The sequence below is a fragment of the Stigmatopora argus genome, chromosome 13 (assembly GCF_051989625.1).
Source record: "Stigmatopora argus isolate UIUO_Sarg chromosome 13, RoL_Sarg_1.0, whole genome shotgun sequence".
NCBI classification, from domain to species: Eukaryota; Metazoa; Chordata; class Actinopteri; order Syngnathiformes; family Syngnathidae; genus Stigmatopora; species Stigmatopora argus.
Window position 1 is genome coordinate 18124591 of NC_135399.1, and position 18348 is coordinate 18142938.

An 18348-nucleotide genomic window follows, 5' to 3' on the forward strand; every position below is an offset into this window, starting at 1 on the left:
TTGCCGTTGGCACCCGCTAAACTAACTGTCAAAGTGGCGGCCCGGGGGCCAAATCTGGCCCGCCGCATCATTTTGTGCGGCCCGGGAAAGTCAATCACGAGTGCCGACTTTCTGTTTTAGGATCAAATTCAAATGAAGAGTATAGATGTATATTAAATTTCCTGATTTTCCCCCTTTTAAATCAATAATTGTCATTTTTTTATCCATTTTTCTTTTTAAGTGCGCCTTATAGTTGTGAAAATAAGGTAGTCATTTATTTAACAGGGCTGGGCAACATTAAAAAAAGGGGCCAAAGTGAGTGCTTTGGTTTCAACCTCGAAAGAGCAAAACTTTCCACAATACTAGTGTTCTACGAGTGCAATCAGTGGATTGCCATCAGGTGCTTCTCTTGCCCAACCCCCGCTGGTTCAAGTTTGTCAGTCAGCTCGGTCAGTCGGTCGGTGGTGGATGTCTTGAGCCAAAAGCTCCCCCCTCCTCACCCACAGCGGCTCAACCCCCGTTGATTCAACTTTGTCACCTATATCTGTGCTGGATGACTTGGGAAACAAAAAGCAGCCAGTTCAAGACTTTTTTGGACCTATTTCAAAGGTTTTTTTGAGAGCAAGAAATTGAAGCATTGCACATATGAAGGAAAACGTAGCATCCCATAATATTTAATAGGGCTGGGCAAAATAAGGGCCACAGTGAGTGCGGGGGTGCTTTGGTTTCAACCTCTAAAGAGCAACTCCTGTATGTTACAAGTGCAATTAGTGCATTGGAGTCAGGTGCTTCACACAGCACAACCCCCGCTGCTTCAAGTTTGTCAGCTCGGTCACTTCTGAATGGCTTGCAAAACGAAAAGCTGCTCCCTCCTCACCCACAGCGACCCAACCCCCGTCGATTCAACTTTGCCAGCTATGTCTTTGCTGGATGCCTTGGAAAAGGAAAAGCTGCCTGGTATAAACTGTCATAGCCAGTTCCAAACTTTTTTTTGGACCTATTTCAAACGTGGGCCATCAAAGCGCAAACTTTTGACCATTGATGAGTGAGTGAGTGAGTGAGTGCCTCAAAGAAATTGAAGCATTGGACACATGAAGGAAAATGTAGCATCCCCTAAGACACCGGTGTCAAAGTGGTGGCCCGGGGGCCAAATCTGGCCCACCTCATCATTTTGTGCGGCCCGAGTAAGTCAATCACGAGTGCCAACTTTCTGTTTTAGGATCAAATTCAAATGAAGATTATAGATGTATATTATATTTCCTGATTTTCCCCTTTTTAAATCAATAATTGCAATTTTTATCCATTTTTTTCTTTTGGTGTTTTTAGGTCAAAAAGCATTTTGTAAAATCTAAAAAAATGAATATATAAAACTATTTTTGGTTTTCCACCTTACTATTGAATATAATTAAAAATAAATTGTTTCCATTTGAAATGAAAAACAAATGATTAGATGTTTTCCCTTACTAAGAAAAAAAGTTCAAATAAACAGTTTTATATCTATTAAAAAACGGAATATTTAAGGCTTTTGATCCAGGTCTTATAATCCATTATTAAAAATCAAAATATTAGATCTAAAATGGTCCGGCTCACATGAAATGGAGTCGATGTTATTGCGGCCCGCGAACCAACCCGACCGAGTTTGACACGCTTGTTCTAGACTTTTCTTTTTTTTTTTTTATGTCCTCCCGCAGCCCCACCCGAGGCGCCTTCCACTCCAGAGATCACCGCCGTGACCAGGGAGACCATCACCGTGGCCTGGAAAGAGCCCAAGTCGGACGGCGGCAGCCACGTCTTCGGCTACCATCTGCAGATGAAAGACAAGAACAGCATCCTGTGGCAGAGAGTCAACAGGATGGTGATCCGGGCCACGCACTTCAAGGTCACCAACATTCACTCCGGACTCATTTATGAGTTCAAAGTGGCGGCGGAGAATGCCGCCGGAGTCAGCGAATTCAGCAAGATTTCTGACGCCGTGCTGGCCATCGACGCTTGCGGTAGGTGGCGCCGGCCGGCCGGCCGGCCGGGCGGGGTTTCTCGTGTGCTCCCGAGGTCTGGACTCCTCCCGAGGTCACGGTCGCCTTCTGAACGGCGAGCGTCTTCTTGCAGAACCGCCCGTCAATCTGCGCGTTAGTGACATCACCAAGAACTCCATCAGCCTGGCCTGGCAGGTGCCCAACTACGATGGCGGCTCCCAGATCACGGGCTACCTGGTGGAGAAGAGGGAAGGAGTCCACGGCAGATGGTCCAAGGCCAACCTGACCAACATCAAAGAGACGCGCTACACCGTGAGCGGCCTGACTCAGGACCGGAGCTACGAGTTCCGAGTGCTGGCCAAGAACGCGGTGGGGTCGGTCAGCAACCCGTCCGCGACCGCCGGTCCCGCCACCTGCGTCGACACCTTCGGTACGTAAAAATCGCCTGGGAACGGCCACGCTCCGGACGACGGCAAAGTTCTGACCGGCCGGGTTGACCCCTCGTTAGGTGCGCCGGAGATCGAAATACCCCCAGAGTACCTGAACGAGGTGAAGCACAGGGCGGGCTCGGATGTGGAATTGACGTTCCACATCATAGCCAAACCCGCCCCTACCATCGAGTGGCTGAAAGACGGGCGAGAACTCAAACCCGGTGCCCAACTCTCCTTTAAACACACCTTCGAGTCAACCAGCGTGTTCCTGAGGGACACCACCCGGCTGGAATCTGGTACCTACGAGGTCAGAGTGAAGAACGCCCTTGGATCGGCCTGCGCCGTTGTCAGATTGCTCATTCAAGGTACCACAAGTCAAAGTAGTATAGCAATACTATCGAGAGCCTCGCCCTGTAAATGTTTCAATTTCCATCATTAAGACTTTCCTGTCAGTTTTGGGGCTAGATTTGTGTCCAAAATATGCTCCATTCTTACCGCTTGTATCGTCCGTCCTATTCCATTGAAAAATGATGGATGACGTTGAAGAAAAACGCTCTAATGTCGGTGCTTACAGACAGGCCAGGGCCGCCCGATGGGGAGATTCAGTTCAAGAAGGTGACCGCCGAAAACATCACCATCATGTGGTCTCCTCCGGCCGACGAGGGCGGCGCCATGGTGACGCACTACGTCGTGGAGAAGAGGGAGACCAGCAGAGTCATGTGGTCCATCATCTCGGAGAAACTGGTCGATTGCATCGTCAACGTGCCCAGACTCATCCGCGGCAACGAGTACATCTTCAGAGTCCGAGGCGTCAACAAGTACGGCGTGGGAGATGCCCTGGAATCGGCGCCCGTGGTCGCCAAGAACGCTTTTGGTAAGAAGTCCCCCCCCCAAAAAACGAGGCGGAGATGGCAGTCCGGGAGTCGGTTGGGTCTGTACTGATTGTCCCATCTTTTTGGCAGTTCCTCCCAGCGAGCCGTCCAAACCTCAAGTGTCCATGATCACCAAGGCCACCATGACGGTGATTTGGGAGAGACCGGCGATGGATGGAGGTAGTGACATTGATGGTTACTACCTGGAAAAGAGGGAGAAGAAGAGTCTACAGTGGTTTAAGGTTGGTCCTGAGCAGATGCCTCTCGTAACTGCTTACCATTCGTTGGATCCCGACTGAGTGGTATCGACCACTCCTAACCTAACCCTAACATTACCAAGATGGCCACATGGCGGCGATGCGCGTTAGCTGGCTTCCATTTTAGTGTCGTATCGGTCCCGGTAAGTCTGGCGACTTGCGGCTAACGACCTATTTTGGCTCAGGTGGTCAAGGGCACCATCAGAGACACCAGGCAGAAGGTCACCGGACTCGTGGAGAACAACGAGTACCAATACCGAGTTTGTGCCGTCAACAAGGCCGGAGCAGGAAACTACTCCGAGGACTCTGAATTTTACAAGGCCTACGATCCCATCGGTACGCCTTCGCTTTTGCCTTCGCTTTTGCCTTCGCCTTCGCCGTAAGGCCAAGGAATCGCAACTAACTGCCGGTTTGTCATCTCCAGATCTTCCCGGGGAGCCGTCAAAATTGCACGTGGTGGACTCCACCAAGACCTCCATCACCCTCGGCTGGGAACAGCCGGTGTACGACGGCGGCAGCGAGATCACGCACTATTTCCTGGAGCAAATGAACTCGGAGGACCGAGAATGGGCCACGGTCAATCCCAAAGTCAAGACCTGCGAGTACGTGGTGTCCCACCTCAAGCCGGCAACCTACTACTTCTTCAGAGTTTCCGCTGTCAATAGCAAAGGCAAAGGAGAAGATATTAAGATGTACCAGCCCGTGCAAGCCAAGGATATTTTGGGTTCGTGTCTTCGGAAATCTATGCTAACTGTAGTGGAGGAATTTTCGTCCAACTCGTGTTTTGTCCATGTTAGTTGCATTATGTAACTCATTTCTTTCCTCTCAACAGAGGAGGCCGACGTGGACCTGGACGTCCCCATGGTGACCCAGTACACCGCTCGAGCGGGACGCGACGTGGAGATGATGGTCCCCCTGAAGGGACGCCCCGCGCCAGGCGTGACCTGGCGCCGCGGCGAGCGCAACGTGGCCGGCGACAGCCGCTACACGGTCAGCAGTAGCGAGCGTGCCACCGCCCTTCTCATCCCCAAGGTTACGCGGGACGACTGCGGCAAGTACCTGCTGGAGATCGAGAACGGCGTGGGAGAGCCCAAGATCTTGACGCTTTCCCTCAAGGTTCTGGACAGTCCCTCGGTGTGCCAAAAACTGATGGTTAAGAACGTGACCAGAGGAAAACTGACGCTGAGTTGGGAGGCTCCTCTCATCGACGGCGGTTCCCCCGTCACCAAGTATATCGTGGCGAAGAAGGGTTCCACCATGAAGGCTTACCAGACGATCACGGACGAGTGCGCCAACACCAGCTACAAGGTGTCGGCTCTGGAGGAGGACACGGCCTACTTCTTCCGCGTGTCTGCCGAAAACGAGTTCGGCACGGGCGACGCCTGCGAGACCTCGGAGCCGGTCAGGGCCACGGAGACCCCCGGTCCCGTCAAAGACCTGGTGGCCTTGGACTCCACCAAGACCTCCGTCACCCTGCGCTGGAACAGACCCGACCACGACGGCGGCAGCCACATCTCGGAGTACGTGGTGGAAAAGAGAAACGAGGACAACGTCAGCTGGACTTTTGCCGCCGCTTGCAAGCGCTGCACCTACGAGGTGACGGACTTGGAGGAGGACTCGGAGATGAACTTCAGAGTCTCGGCCAAGAACGAAAAGGGCGTGGGCGACTTCTCGCAGATCGGCCCCGTGACCGTGATGGACTTGGTGATTCCGCCCGAGGCCAGCCTGGCCGATTACCCCGACGGAGAGCTGGCCGTCCGCGTGGGTCAGAACATCCACATCGAGCTGCCCTTCAAGGGAAAACCTCGGCCCAAGGTCAGTTGGCTGAAGGACAATTTGCCCCTGAAAGAAAACGACAAGATCCGCTTCAGGACCACCGACGACAAGACGGCGGTGACGGTCCGGGGTGCCGAGAAGGCCCACGCGGGCCAGTACACCCTGGTGCTGGACAACCGAACCGTGAAGAACTACTTTGACGTGGACGTGACGGTCCTGGGACCTCCCTCCGTGCCCGTGGGTCCCGTTCGCTTTGACGAGATCAAGGCCCAGCACATCATCATCTCCTGGGACCAACCCAAGGAGAACGGCGGTGGCGAGATCACCTGCTACAGCGTGGAGAAGCGCGAGACTTCTCAGGCCAACTGGAAGATGGTTTGCTCCAGCGTGGTCCGAACCTCCTTCAAGATTCCCAACTTGGTCAAGGGAGCCTCGTACCAGTTCAGAGTCCGCGCCGAGAACAAGTACGGCGTCAGCGAAGCTCTCAACTCGGGCCAAATCCTGGCGCAGCATCAGTACACGCCTCCGGGCGCTCCCGGAAAACCGCTGGCCTACAACGTCACCAGCGACGGGATGAGCGTTCGCTGGGAAGCCCCGGAGTTCGACGGAGGCTCCCCGGTTCTCGGCTACCACGTGGAGAAAAAGGACCGAAACAGTCTCCTTTGGCAGAAGGTCAACTCCGCCATCGTCTCCAACAGAGAGTACAGGATTCTTGGTCTGTTGGAGGGTTTGGAGTACTCGTTCAGAGTCTACGCTGAGAACAACGCGGGGCTCGGTCCCGTTAGCGAGCAGAGCAAGCACGCCCTGGCCATCTCCCCCGTCGGTGAGTTTTCAGGACTCCAGTTTTTGTGTGTGTGTGTTTGTCCCAGACACGTTTTTCACCCGGCCCTTGCCGAAACCTTTTCAGATCCGCCCGGCAACCCCGCCTGCATCGACGTGACCCGAGACTCCGTCACGTTGAAGTGGGACGTCCCCAAACGTGACGGGGGAAGCAAGATCGTGGCCTACGGTGTGGAGCGGCGCCAAGGCAGAGGGAAATGGCTGCGCTGCAACTTCACAGATATCGACCAGACCCAATTCACCGTGACGGGCCTGTCCGCCGGAGACCGCTTTGAATTCAGGGTGATCGCCCGGAACGCCGTGGGCACCGTCAGCCCCCCGTCCAACTCCTCTGGATACATCATGACCAAAGATGAGAGCAGTACGTATCGGACAGCGAGAACTTTCTAAAGACGGATTTCGGGATTAGCGATCCTCACCATTCCTTTTTTTCGTTTTTTTCTTCTTCCAGTTTCTCCCGAAATCGAATGGTCTCCGGACCAGGCGTTGACGTTGAGAGCCGGAGAGAACGTCAAGCTCTGCTGTAAGATCACCGGTCGGCCGGTGCCGCAGGTCGCGTGGTACAAGGACGGAAATGAGATCGACCCAAGGATCGCCACGGACACGGAGATCACGTCCGGTATCGGGACCAGCGGGCTGTTTGTTCGCGACGCCAACCGAAACCACCGAGGTGTCTACACGTTGGAGGCCAAGAACAGCTCCGGCACCAAGAGAGCCGACGTCAACGTCCGAGTACAAGGTAGCGCGACGCGGTTCTCTGGACGGACGGTGTCCTCCGTTCGCCCTGTTCCTTTTCTAAAAACGTCCGCCCTGGTTTCAGATACCCCCGGACCGGTGGAGGGTCCCATCCGTTTCACCGGCATCACGGCCGAGAAGTGCTCCGTGTGGTGGAACCCTCCGGAGAACGACGGTTGCGCCGCCATCCTCCACTACGTGGTGGAGAAGAGGGAAACGTCTCGGCTTTCCTGGGCCTTGGTCACCTCCAAATGCGAGGCCTGCTCCTTCAGCGCCACCAACCTCATCAAGGGCAACGAGTACCAGTTCAGGATCTCCGCGGTCAACAAGTTTGGCCTCGGCAAAGCGCTGGACTCTCATCCCTTCGTCGCGCAGATGCAATACAGTAACTATCGCTCCTCGGACCTTTTTGGTCGCTGGCCCCTGGTTTCGACTAATCCGTGATCCGTCTTCCCCGCCCCCAGCTGTGCCCGAGGCCCCCGGCACCCCCGACTCTACCCACGTGACCGGCAACAGCGTCACCCTTTGCTGGAGCAGGCCGAGGTCGGACGGCGGGAACGAGATCAAGCGGTACATCTTGGAGAGACGCGAGAAGAAGAGTCTCCGTTGGTTGAAGGTCTCTTCCAAGAGGACCATCACCGAGCTCAGGCACCGAGTCACCAACCTGACGGAAGGCTACGAGTACGAGTTCCGCGTCATGGCAGAGAACGGAGCCGGCGTGGGACCGGCTAGCGCCACGTCCAGGCTCTTCAAATGCAGAGAGCCCACCAGCGCTCCCAGCGCCCCCACGGTCATCAAGGTAGGTCAGCACGGAGACCTCCTAGACCGGGGAGGGGCGTCGCACTCGTTTAGCTTGGTCATTAGATTGTGGGGCCGGCCGGTACGGCTTGTATGCGAGTAAATGCGGTGAGTTTAGCAACAAGCCTGAGCAGACCCGGTTCGCTAATCCTACATCTCTCTCCTCGGTAAAGGTCATCGACTCCACCAAGTCCTCCGTCACCCTGGAATGGACCAAGCCGGTCTTCGACGGTGGCTTGCCCATCATCGGCTACAATATCGACATGTGCAAGGCCAGTCTGGAGGAGTGGCATCGAGTAAATAGCCAGATTTGCATCCACAGCCGCTACACGGCCGAGGGCCTGGTTCCCGGCGAGCTCTACAAGTTCCGGGTCAGCGCCGTCAACGGGTCCGGGGAAGGCGAATGGTCGGTCCTGCCCAACGCCGTGCAGGCTCTGGACAGGCTAACGTCCCCCGAGTTCGACACCGGCGCCGACTTCAAGCAGACGCACACGGTGAAAAACGGCGGCACGGTCTCCTTGCGGGCGGCCTTCCGGGGCAAACCCGTCCCCCTGGCCACCTGGTCCAGAGTGGACGGCGAGCTGCCGGCCACGGCCGACATCGCCACCTCGGATTGTCACTCGGCTCTGACCGTGGAGGGCTGCACCCGCTACGAGGCCGGCAAGTACACGTTGACCCTGGAAAACAACAGCGGACGCAAGTCCATCACCTTCACGGTCAAAGTGCTGGACACGCCCGGACCGCCCGGCGCCTTTGCCTTCAAAGACGTGACGCGCGGAGCCCTCACTTTGATGTGGGACGCGCCGAGTAACGACGGCGGATCCCGAATCCAGTATTACGTGGTAGACAAGCGCGAGGCCGGCCGGCTTTCGTGGCAGGAGGTCAGCGCCAAGTGCTCTCGGCAGATGATCAGGGTGGCCGATTTAGCCGTAGGCGTGTCCTACCTCTTCAGGGTCACCGCCGTCAACCAGTACGGCCAAGGGGAGCCGCACGAGATGAAGGAGCCCGTGGTGGCCACGGAAGAACCCGCTCCGCCCAAGAGGGTGGACGTGGTGGACACCAGCAGTTCCACGGCCTCCTTGGCGTGGCTCAAGCCCGAGCACGACGGCGGTAGCCACATCAGAGGCTACATCGTGGAGTACAGAGCCGAGGACAAACAGTCCTGGTCGCTGGCCGGGGAGACCAAGTCCCTGAAGATGCTGGTGGAGGGTCTGCTGGAGGACATGCAGTACGAATTCCGAGTGAGGGCCAAGAACGACGCCGGCGTGAGCGAGCCTCAGGGCACCCTGAGCTCGGTGCTCATCAAAGAGCCCCGCGTGGAGCCCACCGCCGACCTCAGCGGCATCACCAACCAGCTGATCACCTGCAAGATCTCCAACACCTTCGCCGTGGACATACCCATCAGCGGCAGGCCGGCGCCCAAAGTCACCTGGAAGCTGGAGGAGATGAAATTGAAGGAGACGGAGCGAGTGTCCATCAGGACCAGCGCCGAGAGAACCTCTCTGGTGGTGAGGGACAGCAAGAGGAGCGACAGCGGCAAATACTACCTGACTCTGGAGAACGCCGCCGGGGTCAAAGTCTTCACCGTGACCGTGCTGGTGGTGGGAAGGCCCAGCCCTCCCGCCGGCCCCCTGGCCGTTTCGGGCGTGTCCTCGGAGTCCTGCTCGCTGTCCTGGTCCGAGCCCGACGACGACGGCGGCGACGAAATCGCCAACTACATCGTGGAGAAGCGCGAGTCTGGCTCGGCCTCTTGGCAAGTGGTCAACTCCAGCGTGAAGAGAACCACCATCAAGGTCACTCATCTCACCAAATACATGGAGTACACCTTCAGAGTGTGCGCCGAAAACAAGTTTGGGGTCAGCAAGTCCATCGAGTCCTCTCCCGTGGTCATTGAACATCCCTTTGGTACGTTTGCACACCCAGCTTAGCTTTAGTGGTTACAGGGCATGCGCTATCGATGGCGTTAGACTGGTGCTAGACTGGGGCTAGACATGAAAGTGTGCTTCTTTCTGTTTAACTCCCGCAGTTCCTCCGAGCCCGCCGACTCGTCCAGACGTGGTGAGCGTTTCGGCCAACGCCATCGTCATCAAATGGGACCTGCCCTACGCCGATGGTGGCAGCGTGGTGACGGGTTACTGGATTGAGAAAAAAGAGCGCAATACCATCCTGTGGGTGAGGGAGAACAAGTTGCCCTGCCTGGATCGTCAATACAAGGTCTCCAGTCTCATCGAGGGTCTGGAGTACCAGTTCCGAGTCTACGCCATGAACATCGCTGGAATTAGCAAGGCCAGTGAGGCCTCCAGACCAGTGGTGGCGCTCAACCCTGTCGGTGAGTAAATGATCTATCTGTGTGTCCACACGACAACTGATGAAAATATCCTCCAATGGGCCCAGCGCAAGAAACTTGAGTTCCAGTTACATTGTGTTGCTTCTCAGCTTGGAAATTCGGTCGGAGCGCTCGCTTCAAAAAGTTCCTCTCCGTTAGCTCAGATTAAAAGCTGACAACAACATGTTGTCCTCAAAAATCGGAGAAAGCGTGAGGAGCTTTGACGACCCACCCTTTTCTCCCCTTCAGATCCTCCCGGTCACCCTCAGGTGACGGACATCACTCGCTCTTCCGTGTCGTTGTGCTGGAGCGTTCCCATCAACGACGGCGGCAGCAAGATCGTGGGCTACGTGGTGGAGAGAAAGCTTTACAGCGCCGACGAGTGGGACGACAACCGCTGGCTCAAGTGCAACTACACCACCATCGCCGAGAACTACTTCACCGTCATCAACCTCGGGGATGGAGAAACCTTCCAATACCGCGTCCTGGCCAAGAATGCCGCCGGGGTTCACAGCGCGCCCTCCGCCTCCACCGGACCCGTCACCTGCAAGGATGAATACTGTAAGATTCCCAAGTGGCCTCTCTTCCAGGTCTCCAGGTCAAATGGAATGTTGTCTTTGTCCATCGACAGCCCCGCCCAAAGCGGAGTTGGACAGCAAGCTGATCGGCGAGACCATCGTCATCAGCGCCGGCTCCGACCTGGTTCTCGACGGCGCGGTGGGCGGGAAACCGGAACCCACCGTTTACTGGTCCAAGGGAGACAGGATGCTGGAACCCAGCGAGAAGTACTCGCTGACCTACACCAGCACCAGAGCCATGGCCGTCGTCAAGAGCTGTGACCGTTTCGACAGCGGTCGCTACATCCTGACCGTCAAAAATATGAACGGGACCAAGACGGCCGCTGTCACCGTCAAAGTCATGGGTCGGTTAACAAAACAAATTCTTCTTAGCCGTCTCTTTGACGTCCAGCAAAATGTCTAGACATGTCTGTGGTCTAACTTTCTTAACTTTGGTTCCCTCCCCCAGACACTCCCGGGCCTCCCGCCGACAAAATTGTCATCAGCAGAGTGACCGAGGAGAAGTGCACGGTGTCCTGGAAGATCCCCCTGGAGGACGGCGGCGACATTGTCAGCCATTACGTGGTGGAACGCCGAGAAACCAGCCGTCTCAACTGGGTCATCATGGAGACCGAGTGCAAGAGCTTGTCCTGCGTCAGCACCCGGCTGATCAAAGGGAACGAGTACGTCTTCCGAGTGCGCGGCGTCAACAAATACGGGCCCGGCGTCCCGCTGGAATCGGAGCCCGTCCTCGCCAGGAACGCTTACAGTAAGGGCCGCCGGTCGCTAAAATGGCACAAAGGTCGCACCGCATTTTGTCTGGGATTCTGACCGAGCCGCTCTGTACCGTAGCCTTGCCGTCCCCGCCGGGCGAGCCGGAGGCGACGGCGGTGGGTAAGGAACACGTCATCCTGGAATGGCTGAAGCCGGAAAGTGACGGAGGCAGCGAGATCAAGACTTACGTGGTTGAAAAACGGGAGAAGAATAGCAGCAGGTGGGTTCTCTGAGAACTTCAGTCAAAGTCTGAGAACTTCAGTCAAAGCAATGCGGATCCCTGCATCGGGTTATGGTCTTTGCGACCGACGGGACCACGAAATGGCAGCCTGACCGGTGCGGTGACAACCCCGGGAACAGGTGCTTGTGTTCTGACAACTTCTTTCCCTTTTTGCCGACAAGGTGGACACGAGTCAATAAGACGTACACCATCTACGACACGCGTCTGAAGATCACTGGCCTGTTGGAAGGAAGCGAGTACCAGTTCCGAGTGACGGCGGTCAACGCGGCGGGAAACAGTCAACCCAGCGACGCTTCGCCATACATCGTCCTGAAGGATCCCACCTGTGAGACTCCCTCCATCTTTTTTCTGGCTCGAATGGTCCTCGCACGTCCAAACCTATCCGACTTCCCTTCGCAGACACCCCGGCTCCCCCGTCGATGCCTCGCGTCACGGACACCACCAAGCACAGCATCAGCCTGACTTGGACCAGGCCCATGTACGACGGCGGCTCGGACGTGACGGGCTACGTGCTGGAAATCCTGGAGGAAGGTTCTGAGCAGTGGTACCGCGCCACCGCCAAGGCCATCAAGGCCAACGAATATCTGGCCGGGGGCCTGGTCGCCAATAAGAAATACAGATTCAGGGTGGCGGCCGTCAACGGCAACGGAACCGGAGAGTTCAGCGACCCCACCGCCGAGACCGAGCCCCTAGAGCGAATCGGTGAGTCTCGCCGCCGGAGGGTCACCTAAACTGAACAAGCAAACTCAAACCGAGTCCCGACGGTCCTCGCAGAAATCCCCGAGCTGGAACTGGACGAGGACCTGAAGAAGATCGTCTGCCTTCGTGCCGGAGGAACTCTGCGCCTCTTCGTGACTGTCGGGGGACGCCCGACGCCGGTGGTGTCCTGGAGAAAGACCGGAGTGGAGTTGCAGAGCCGGGGCTTCATCGAGACCACCGACAGCTACACCATGCTGATCGTGGAGAAGGTGGACCGCTACGACTCTGGAAAATACGTGGTCGAGGCGGAAAACCCGTCTGGCAAAAAGTCCGCCACCATCCTGGTCAAGATCTACGGTAGGTGGACATCCAAAGGGAGTCCGGTATTCGGTGTTGAGAACTGGGATGTCACGTGTCTCTCCGGGCCCATCTCCTTTAGACACCCCCGGTCCTCCTGCTTCAGTTAAAGTCAAGGACTATACCAAGGAGTCCGTCGTCATCACCTGGGACGTCCCCGCTATCGACGGAGGCGCTCACGTCAGCAACTACATTGTGGAGAAGCGCGAAGCCAACATGAAGTCCTACAAGACCGTCACCACAGAGTGTCGGAAGACCCTCTTCCGAATCACCGACCTGGAGGAGGGCGCGCACTACTTCTTCCGAGTCCTGCCAGAGAACATCTACGGCGTCGGGGAACCTTGCGAAACGGCCGAGGCCGTGCTGGTGTGCGAAGTGCCATCGGTGCCCCAGAGCCTCCAGGTGGTGGACGTCACCAGGTCCTCGGTCACCCTGAGCTGGGAGAAACCCGTGCACGAAGGCGGCAGCAGGCTGACGGGCTACGTGATCGAAGCCTGCAGGGTGTCCACGGAGGACCAGAGGTGGACCACGGTGGCCACCGTCAAGTCCTCCATTTCTCGCTACACCATCCAGTCTCTGACAGAAAACGACCAGTACTTTTTCAGGATCCGAGCGTTCAACAGCCGAGGAAGCGGTGAAGCCGTGGACACCGTCACCCCCGTCACCATCCAGGAGATCAAAGGTAGGGCCGCAGAGAGACGTGAAGTGTTTGTTGGGCGTTCTCCTTTCACCTGACGCCACCGGTGTTTTCTCCCAGTGGCGCCAAAGATCGACATCACCGGCATTCCTCAAAAGACCGTCTACATCTCTCGGGGAAAACCCATCGACCTCAACTTGCCCATAACGGCCAAGCCGCAGCCCGTCTGCTCCTGGTTCTTGGGCGGCGTCCAGCTGAAGGACAGCTTGGAGCGGATCAAAATCGACAGCAATGGCAAATTCAGCCACCTGGTCATCCGCGAGACCACCATCAAGGACACGGGAGACTACACGCTGGAGGTCAAGAACGCCGTCGGGGTGGCAACCGAAGTTATTAAAGTGGTCATCCTCGGTAATCCCCAAACTGACGTCGAACTCCTTTGCTTTTTCCCCCCGACGTTTGCGGCTTGTGATCTACTTTGTGCCTTTTTTTTCTTTCCCAGACAAACCCGGCATACCGGTCGGCCCCATGAAGATCGTGGAGGTGGACGGTCTGTCGGCGACCATTAGCTGGGAACCTCCCGAGAAGGACGGCGGCGCCAACATCAGCGGATACGTGGTGGAACAGCGTGACGCCCACCGCCCCGGCTGGATCACCGTCTCGGAATCGGTGACCCGACCTTGCTACAAGTTCACCAGACTTACCGAGGGAACCGAGTACGTGTTCCGCGTGGCGGCCATGAACCGCTTCGGCGTCGGTTGCTTCCTGCAGTCGGAAGTGGTGGAGTGCAAGAGCGCCGAGAGTGAGTCCGCCGGCCGGGGTCTTGTCGGTCCTTCCCCAAAATTCTGTTCCTAATCTATCCACGCTCCACCTCGGCAGCCATCCCCGGACCTCCGAGCAGACCGGAGGTGCTGGACGTGACTCACGAGGGCATGACCCTGACCTGGCGCCCGCCCGAGGACGACGGCGGCTGCGCGGTCTCCGGCTACGTCATCGAGCGCAAGGAGCCTCGTTCCGACAGATGGCTGAGGATCAACAAGAACCCGGTGACCATGACCAGATACCGCTCTTCCGGCCTGATCGAAGGCTTGGAGTACGAATACCGGGTTACCGCCATCAACTCCAGAGGCGCGGGCAAACCCAGCGAGACCTCTGCCATCACCGTGGCTATGGACCCCATAGGTACACCTTAGCCCGGCTCTAGTGCACGGACAGAAATGCCGGCGCCTGCATGGATCTGACCCCACGTGTCCTGTCGTGAAATAGCGCCCCCAGGTCCTCCGGTTCATCCCAGAGTCATAGACACCACCAGAACCTCCGTGTCTCTGGCCTGGTCGCCTCCCGAGGAGGAAGGCGGCTCCCTGGTCACCGGTTACCTGGTTGAGATGCAGAAGGTGGACCAGGTGGAATGGACCCTGTGCAACACCACGGCCACCAAGATGTGCGAGTACACCCTCACGCACATGCCCCAGGGTGCCGAGTACCAGTTCAGAGTCATCGCCTGCAACGCCGGCGGCACGGGCGAGCCCGCGGATGTTCCCGGGGTGGTCAAAGTCCAGGAGATGCTCAGTAAGACCAATCCACCGGACCACGCAAGGGAGGGAGGGAGGGAGGTTTGAAGGGATATTTCAGCCAAACCACATCTCCGCCGTTTGATCCGCAGATTATCCCGAATACGAGCTGGACGGTAAATATGAGGAGGGCTACGTGGTGCGGCAAGGAGGCGTGGTCTGCCTCTCGGTGCGCATCCGCGGCAAGCCCGTCCCCTCGTGTAAGTGGACCAAGGATGGACGCGACATCTCCCACCGAGCCATGATCGCCACCAGCGACGAGGTGACGGAGCTGGTCATCAAGGAGGCTCACAAGGACGACACGGGTACTTACGACCTGCTTTTGGAGAACAAATGCGGCAGGAAAGCCGTTTACATCAAGGTGAGCTCCGAACCCGAGAGCCCTCGCCCGAGCAGAATTGCTTCACACCCGACACGCCGACGTCCACGTGTCTTTAGGTGAAGGTTATCGGGCGGCCCGACGCTCCGGAAGGCCCCCTGGAGTTCGACGACATTCAGGCGAGATCGGTTCGGGTAAGCTGGAGGCCCCCGTCCGACGACGGCGGTTCTGACATCCTGGGCTACGTGGTGGAGAGGAGAGAAGTCCCCAAAGCTGCTTGGTACACCGTGGATTCGCGGGTCAGCGAGAACTCCCTGGTGGTCAAGGGTCTCAAAGAGAACACGCAGTACCACTTCAGAGTCTCTGCCGAGAACCAGTTTGGCGTCAGCCGCTCTCTGAAGTCTGAGGAGGCGGTCACGGCCAAGACGCCCCTCTGTGAGCGCCCTCCGTGGATTTACGGCGTGGAGCGCTGAATGCCCTTTGACCTGTTTTCCTGACCTTTTCAAATCAATTCCTACGCAGGTCCACCAGAACCTCCCGGCAATCCTCCCGAGATCATGGACGTGGCCAAGTCCTCGGTATCCCTGTCCTGGGCCCGACCTCGGGACGACGGGGGATCCCGGGTCACCGGGTACTTTGTCGAGAGGAGGGAGGTTTCCACGGAAAAATGGGTCCGCCACAACAAGACTCACATCACCACCACCATGTACAACATCACCGGCCTCATCCCCGACGCCGAGTACATCTTCAGAATCGTGGCCCAAAACGACATCGGGCAGAGCGAGCCGGGCCCCACCTCCGAATCGGTGGTCTGTAAAGATCCCTTCGGTGCGTAGACGATTTGCCTTGGTCGCGGGAGCTAATCGAGTGAAAGGTTCCCGTCGTTCGGCGTTGACCTTCTCTCCCCTTTCTACTCGACAGACAAGCCCGGCCAACCGGGAGAGATCGACATCATCTCGGTCACCAAAGACTCTATCACCATCCACTGGTTGCGGCCCGACTTTGATGGGGGCAAGGAAATTCTGGGTTACTGGATCGAGCACAGGCAGGCCGGCGAAAGCGCCTGGAAGAAATGCAACAAGGAGCGCTCCAAGGACCGGCAGTTCACCATGGGCGGCCTGATAGAGGCCACGGAGTACGAGTTCAGGATCACGGCCGAGAACGAAGCCGGACTCAGCAGGCCCAAGCGCACCCCCATGGGCATCAAGACCAAGTTGAGCGGTGAGTCTCTGGCTTTTTTCCCGTTTTGGCTGAACTTGGCTCGGCTGACTTGTCGTCCTTGTTGGGCAGTGGGCGAGGCTCCGACTCTGAAGGAAGATATCCAGGATGTCACCACCAAGCTGGGAGAGTCCGGCACGCTGTCCTGCGGCATCGTGGGCAGGCCCCTGCCCGAAATCAAGTGGTACCGCTACGGCAAGGAGCTGATCCAGAGTCGCAAGTACAAGATGAGCTCGGACGGCCGCCGGCACTCCCTCAGCGTGGCCACGGACGAGCAGGAGGACGAGGGCCTGTACACCTGCCGGGCCATCAACCAAGCCGGGGAGGTGGAGACCAGCGGGAAGCTGCGACTCCAGGCGGCGCCGCAGCTGCACCCCGGCTACCCCCTCAAGGAGAAATACTACGCCGGAGCCGGCACCAGCCTTCGCCTCCACGTGGTCTACATCGGCCGACCCATCCCGCAGATCATTTGGTTCTACGACAAGAAGCCCCTCAACCCGTCCGAGGGCGTGATCATTGAGAACACGGAAAGCTACACCCACCTGGTGGTGAGGAACGTCCAGAGGAAGACCAACGCCGGGCGCTACAAGGTCCAGCTCAGCAACAAGTTCGGTTCCGTCGACGCCGTCTTGCGCGTGGAGATCCAAGGTGACGAGCAGCGGGGACGGCTTGTCAAACGTTCCTTCGGAGGTGCCGCTCATCTCAAGGCCTTTCGTTTTTTTTGCGTCCTCAGATAAGCCGTGCGAACCGGAGGGTCCGGTGGTGGTGGAGGCCCTGCTCAAGAGCTCCGTCATTATCAGCTGGAAGGCTCCCAAAGACGACGGCGGCTCCATGATCACCAACTACATCGTGGAAAAACGCATGGCCAAGGAGGGAGAAGTGTGGAACCTGGTGTCCTCCTCCGTCTCCGGGACCACTTGCCGCGTACCCAACCTCTTGGAGAGCGCCGGATACTACTTCCGCGTTTCTGCTCAGAATCAGTATGGTGTCAGCCAACCGCTGGAAATCCCCTCGGTGGTGATTGTCAAGAGTCCCTTCGGTGAGCGCCGTGAGCGCCGACGTGAAAGAATCCGTCCGTCCGATTCTCACTTCCGTGCCCTGCCTTTGTTCCGCAGACAAACCGGGCATTCCGCAGCAGCCCTCGGTGGTCAGCTCCACCAAGGACTCGTGCCTGGTTTGCTGGAAGGCGCCCAGCAGTGACGGTGGCGCCAAAATTTCCTCCTACTACCTGGAGAAGCGCGAAAAGAAGCAGAACAAGTGGATGTCGGTCACCACCAAAAAGTTGGTGGAGACCAGCTACGAGGTCACGGGCCTAATTGAGGGCTTTGAGTACGAGTTCCGCGTCAAGTGCGAGAACGTGGGCGGAGAGAGCGACTGGAGCGAGATCTCGGAGCCCGTGGTGCCCAAATCCGATCAGGCCATGCGCGCTCCTAGCTTCCGGGAGGAGATCCGCGACATGACTGTCAAATACCACGCCAACGCCACCTTCGTCACCAAGGTTCTTATCCGGCCGGTCGCACCTGCACGATTGGCCCTTTTGGCCCTTCCTATGAGCTTGCTCATAGAGGCCCTTCCTTCACGTCGGCCATGAGTTAGCTCACAGACGTCTTCTCCTTCTTTCTACCCAGGTGGTGGGACATCCCAAGCCCGTGGTCAAATGGTACAGGAGTGGGAAGGAGATCCAGGCCGACGGAAACAAGATTAAAGCCCAGGAGTTCAAGGGCGGTTACTACCAGCTGGTCATCACCGCCGCCGATGAGTGCGACGCTACCGTCTATCAAGTCAGAGCCACCAACGCGGGAGGCTCAATTTCCACTACCGCCAACCTGGAAGTAGAAGGTAAACGGTCCACCTCTTGGAGCCGGGGGATCCGAAATGCAGTGTTTATCTGGCCCCAACATGTGATGAAAGGTTCTCGTCAAGGTGTTAGGGGCCTACAGTCTATGTTCCTGGTTAAGGGGTTAGGGGCCTACATTCTATGGTCCTGG

General features: G+C 57.4%; 1 protein-coding gene across 1 annotated transcript in view; it reads left to right on the forward strand.

Annotated features, from left to right (window-relative positions):
- ttn.2 (titin, tandem duplicate 2) overlaps positions 1 to 18348 on the forward strand; it is a 158917-nt gene that overhangs the window by 132423 nt on the left and 8146 nt on the right. The window contains exons 216-249 of the mRNA XM_077617694.1: positions 1671 to 1973; positions 2086 to 2382; positions 2461 to 2748; positions 2958 to 3257; positions 3346 to 3497; positions 3698 to 3848; positions 3937 to 4236; positions 4345 to 6111; positions 6196 to 6489; positions 6580 to 6867; positions 6949 to 7248; positions 7328 to 7662; positions 7835 to 9566; positions 9688 to 9990; positions 10237 to 10548; positions 10619 to 10909; positions 11014 to 11313; positions 11397 to 11538; positions 11721 to 11884; positions 11959 to 12261; positions 12334 to 12615; positions 12698 to 13297; positions 13373 to 13663; positions 13755 to 14054; positions 14132 to 14434; positions 14519 to 14821; positions 14916 to 15184; positions 15262 to 15577; positions 15665 to 15970; positions 16064 to 16363; positions 16433 to 17008; positions 17094 to 17399; positions 17476 to 17858; positions 17989 to 18199. Coding sequence (XP_077473820.1) covers positions 1671 to 1973; positions 2086 to 2382; positions 2461 to 2748; positions 2958 to 3257; positions 3346 to 3497; positions 3698 to 3848; positions 3937 to 4236; positions 4345 to 6111; positions 6196 to 6489; positions 6580 to 6867; positions 6949 to 7248; positions 7328 to 7662; positions 7835 to 9566; positions 9688 to 9990; positions 10237 to 10548; positions 10619 to 10909; positions 11014 to 11313; positions 11397 to 11538; positions 11721 to 11884; positions 11959 to 12261; positions 12334 to 12615; positions 12698 to 13297; positions 13373 to 13663; positions 13755 to 14054; positions 14132 to 14434; positions 14519 to 14821; positions 14916 to 15184; positions 15262 to 15577; positions 15665 to 15970; positions 16064 to 16363; positions 16433 to 17008; positions 17094 to 17399; positions 17476 to 17858; positions 17989 to 18199 — 13068 coding nt within the window. The remainder of the gene's footprint in view (positions 1 to 1670; positions 1974 to 2085; positions 2383 to 2460; positions 2749 to 2957; positions 3258 to 3345; positions 3498 to 3697; positions 3849 to 3936; positions 4237 to 4344; positions 6112 to 6195; positions 6490 to 6579; positions 6868 to 6948; positions 7249 to 7327; positions 7663 to 7834; positions 9567 to 9687; positions 9991 to 10236; positions 10549 to 10618; positions 10910 to 11013; positions 11314 to 11396; positions 11539 to 11720; positions 11885 to 11958; positions 12262 to 12333; positions 12616 to 12697; positions 13298 to 13372; positions 13664 to 13754; positions 14055 to 14131; positions 14435 to 14518; positions 14822 to 14915; positions 15185 to 15261; positions 15578 to 15664; positions 15971 to 16063; positions 16364 to 16432; positions 17009 to 17093; positions 17400 to 17475; positions 17859 to 17988; positions 18200 to 18348) is intronic.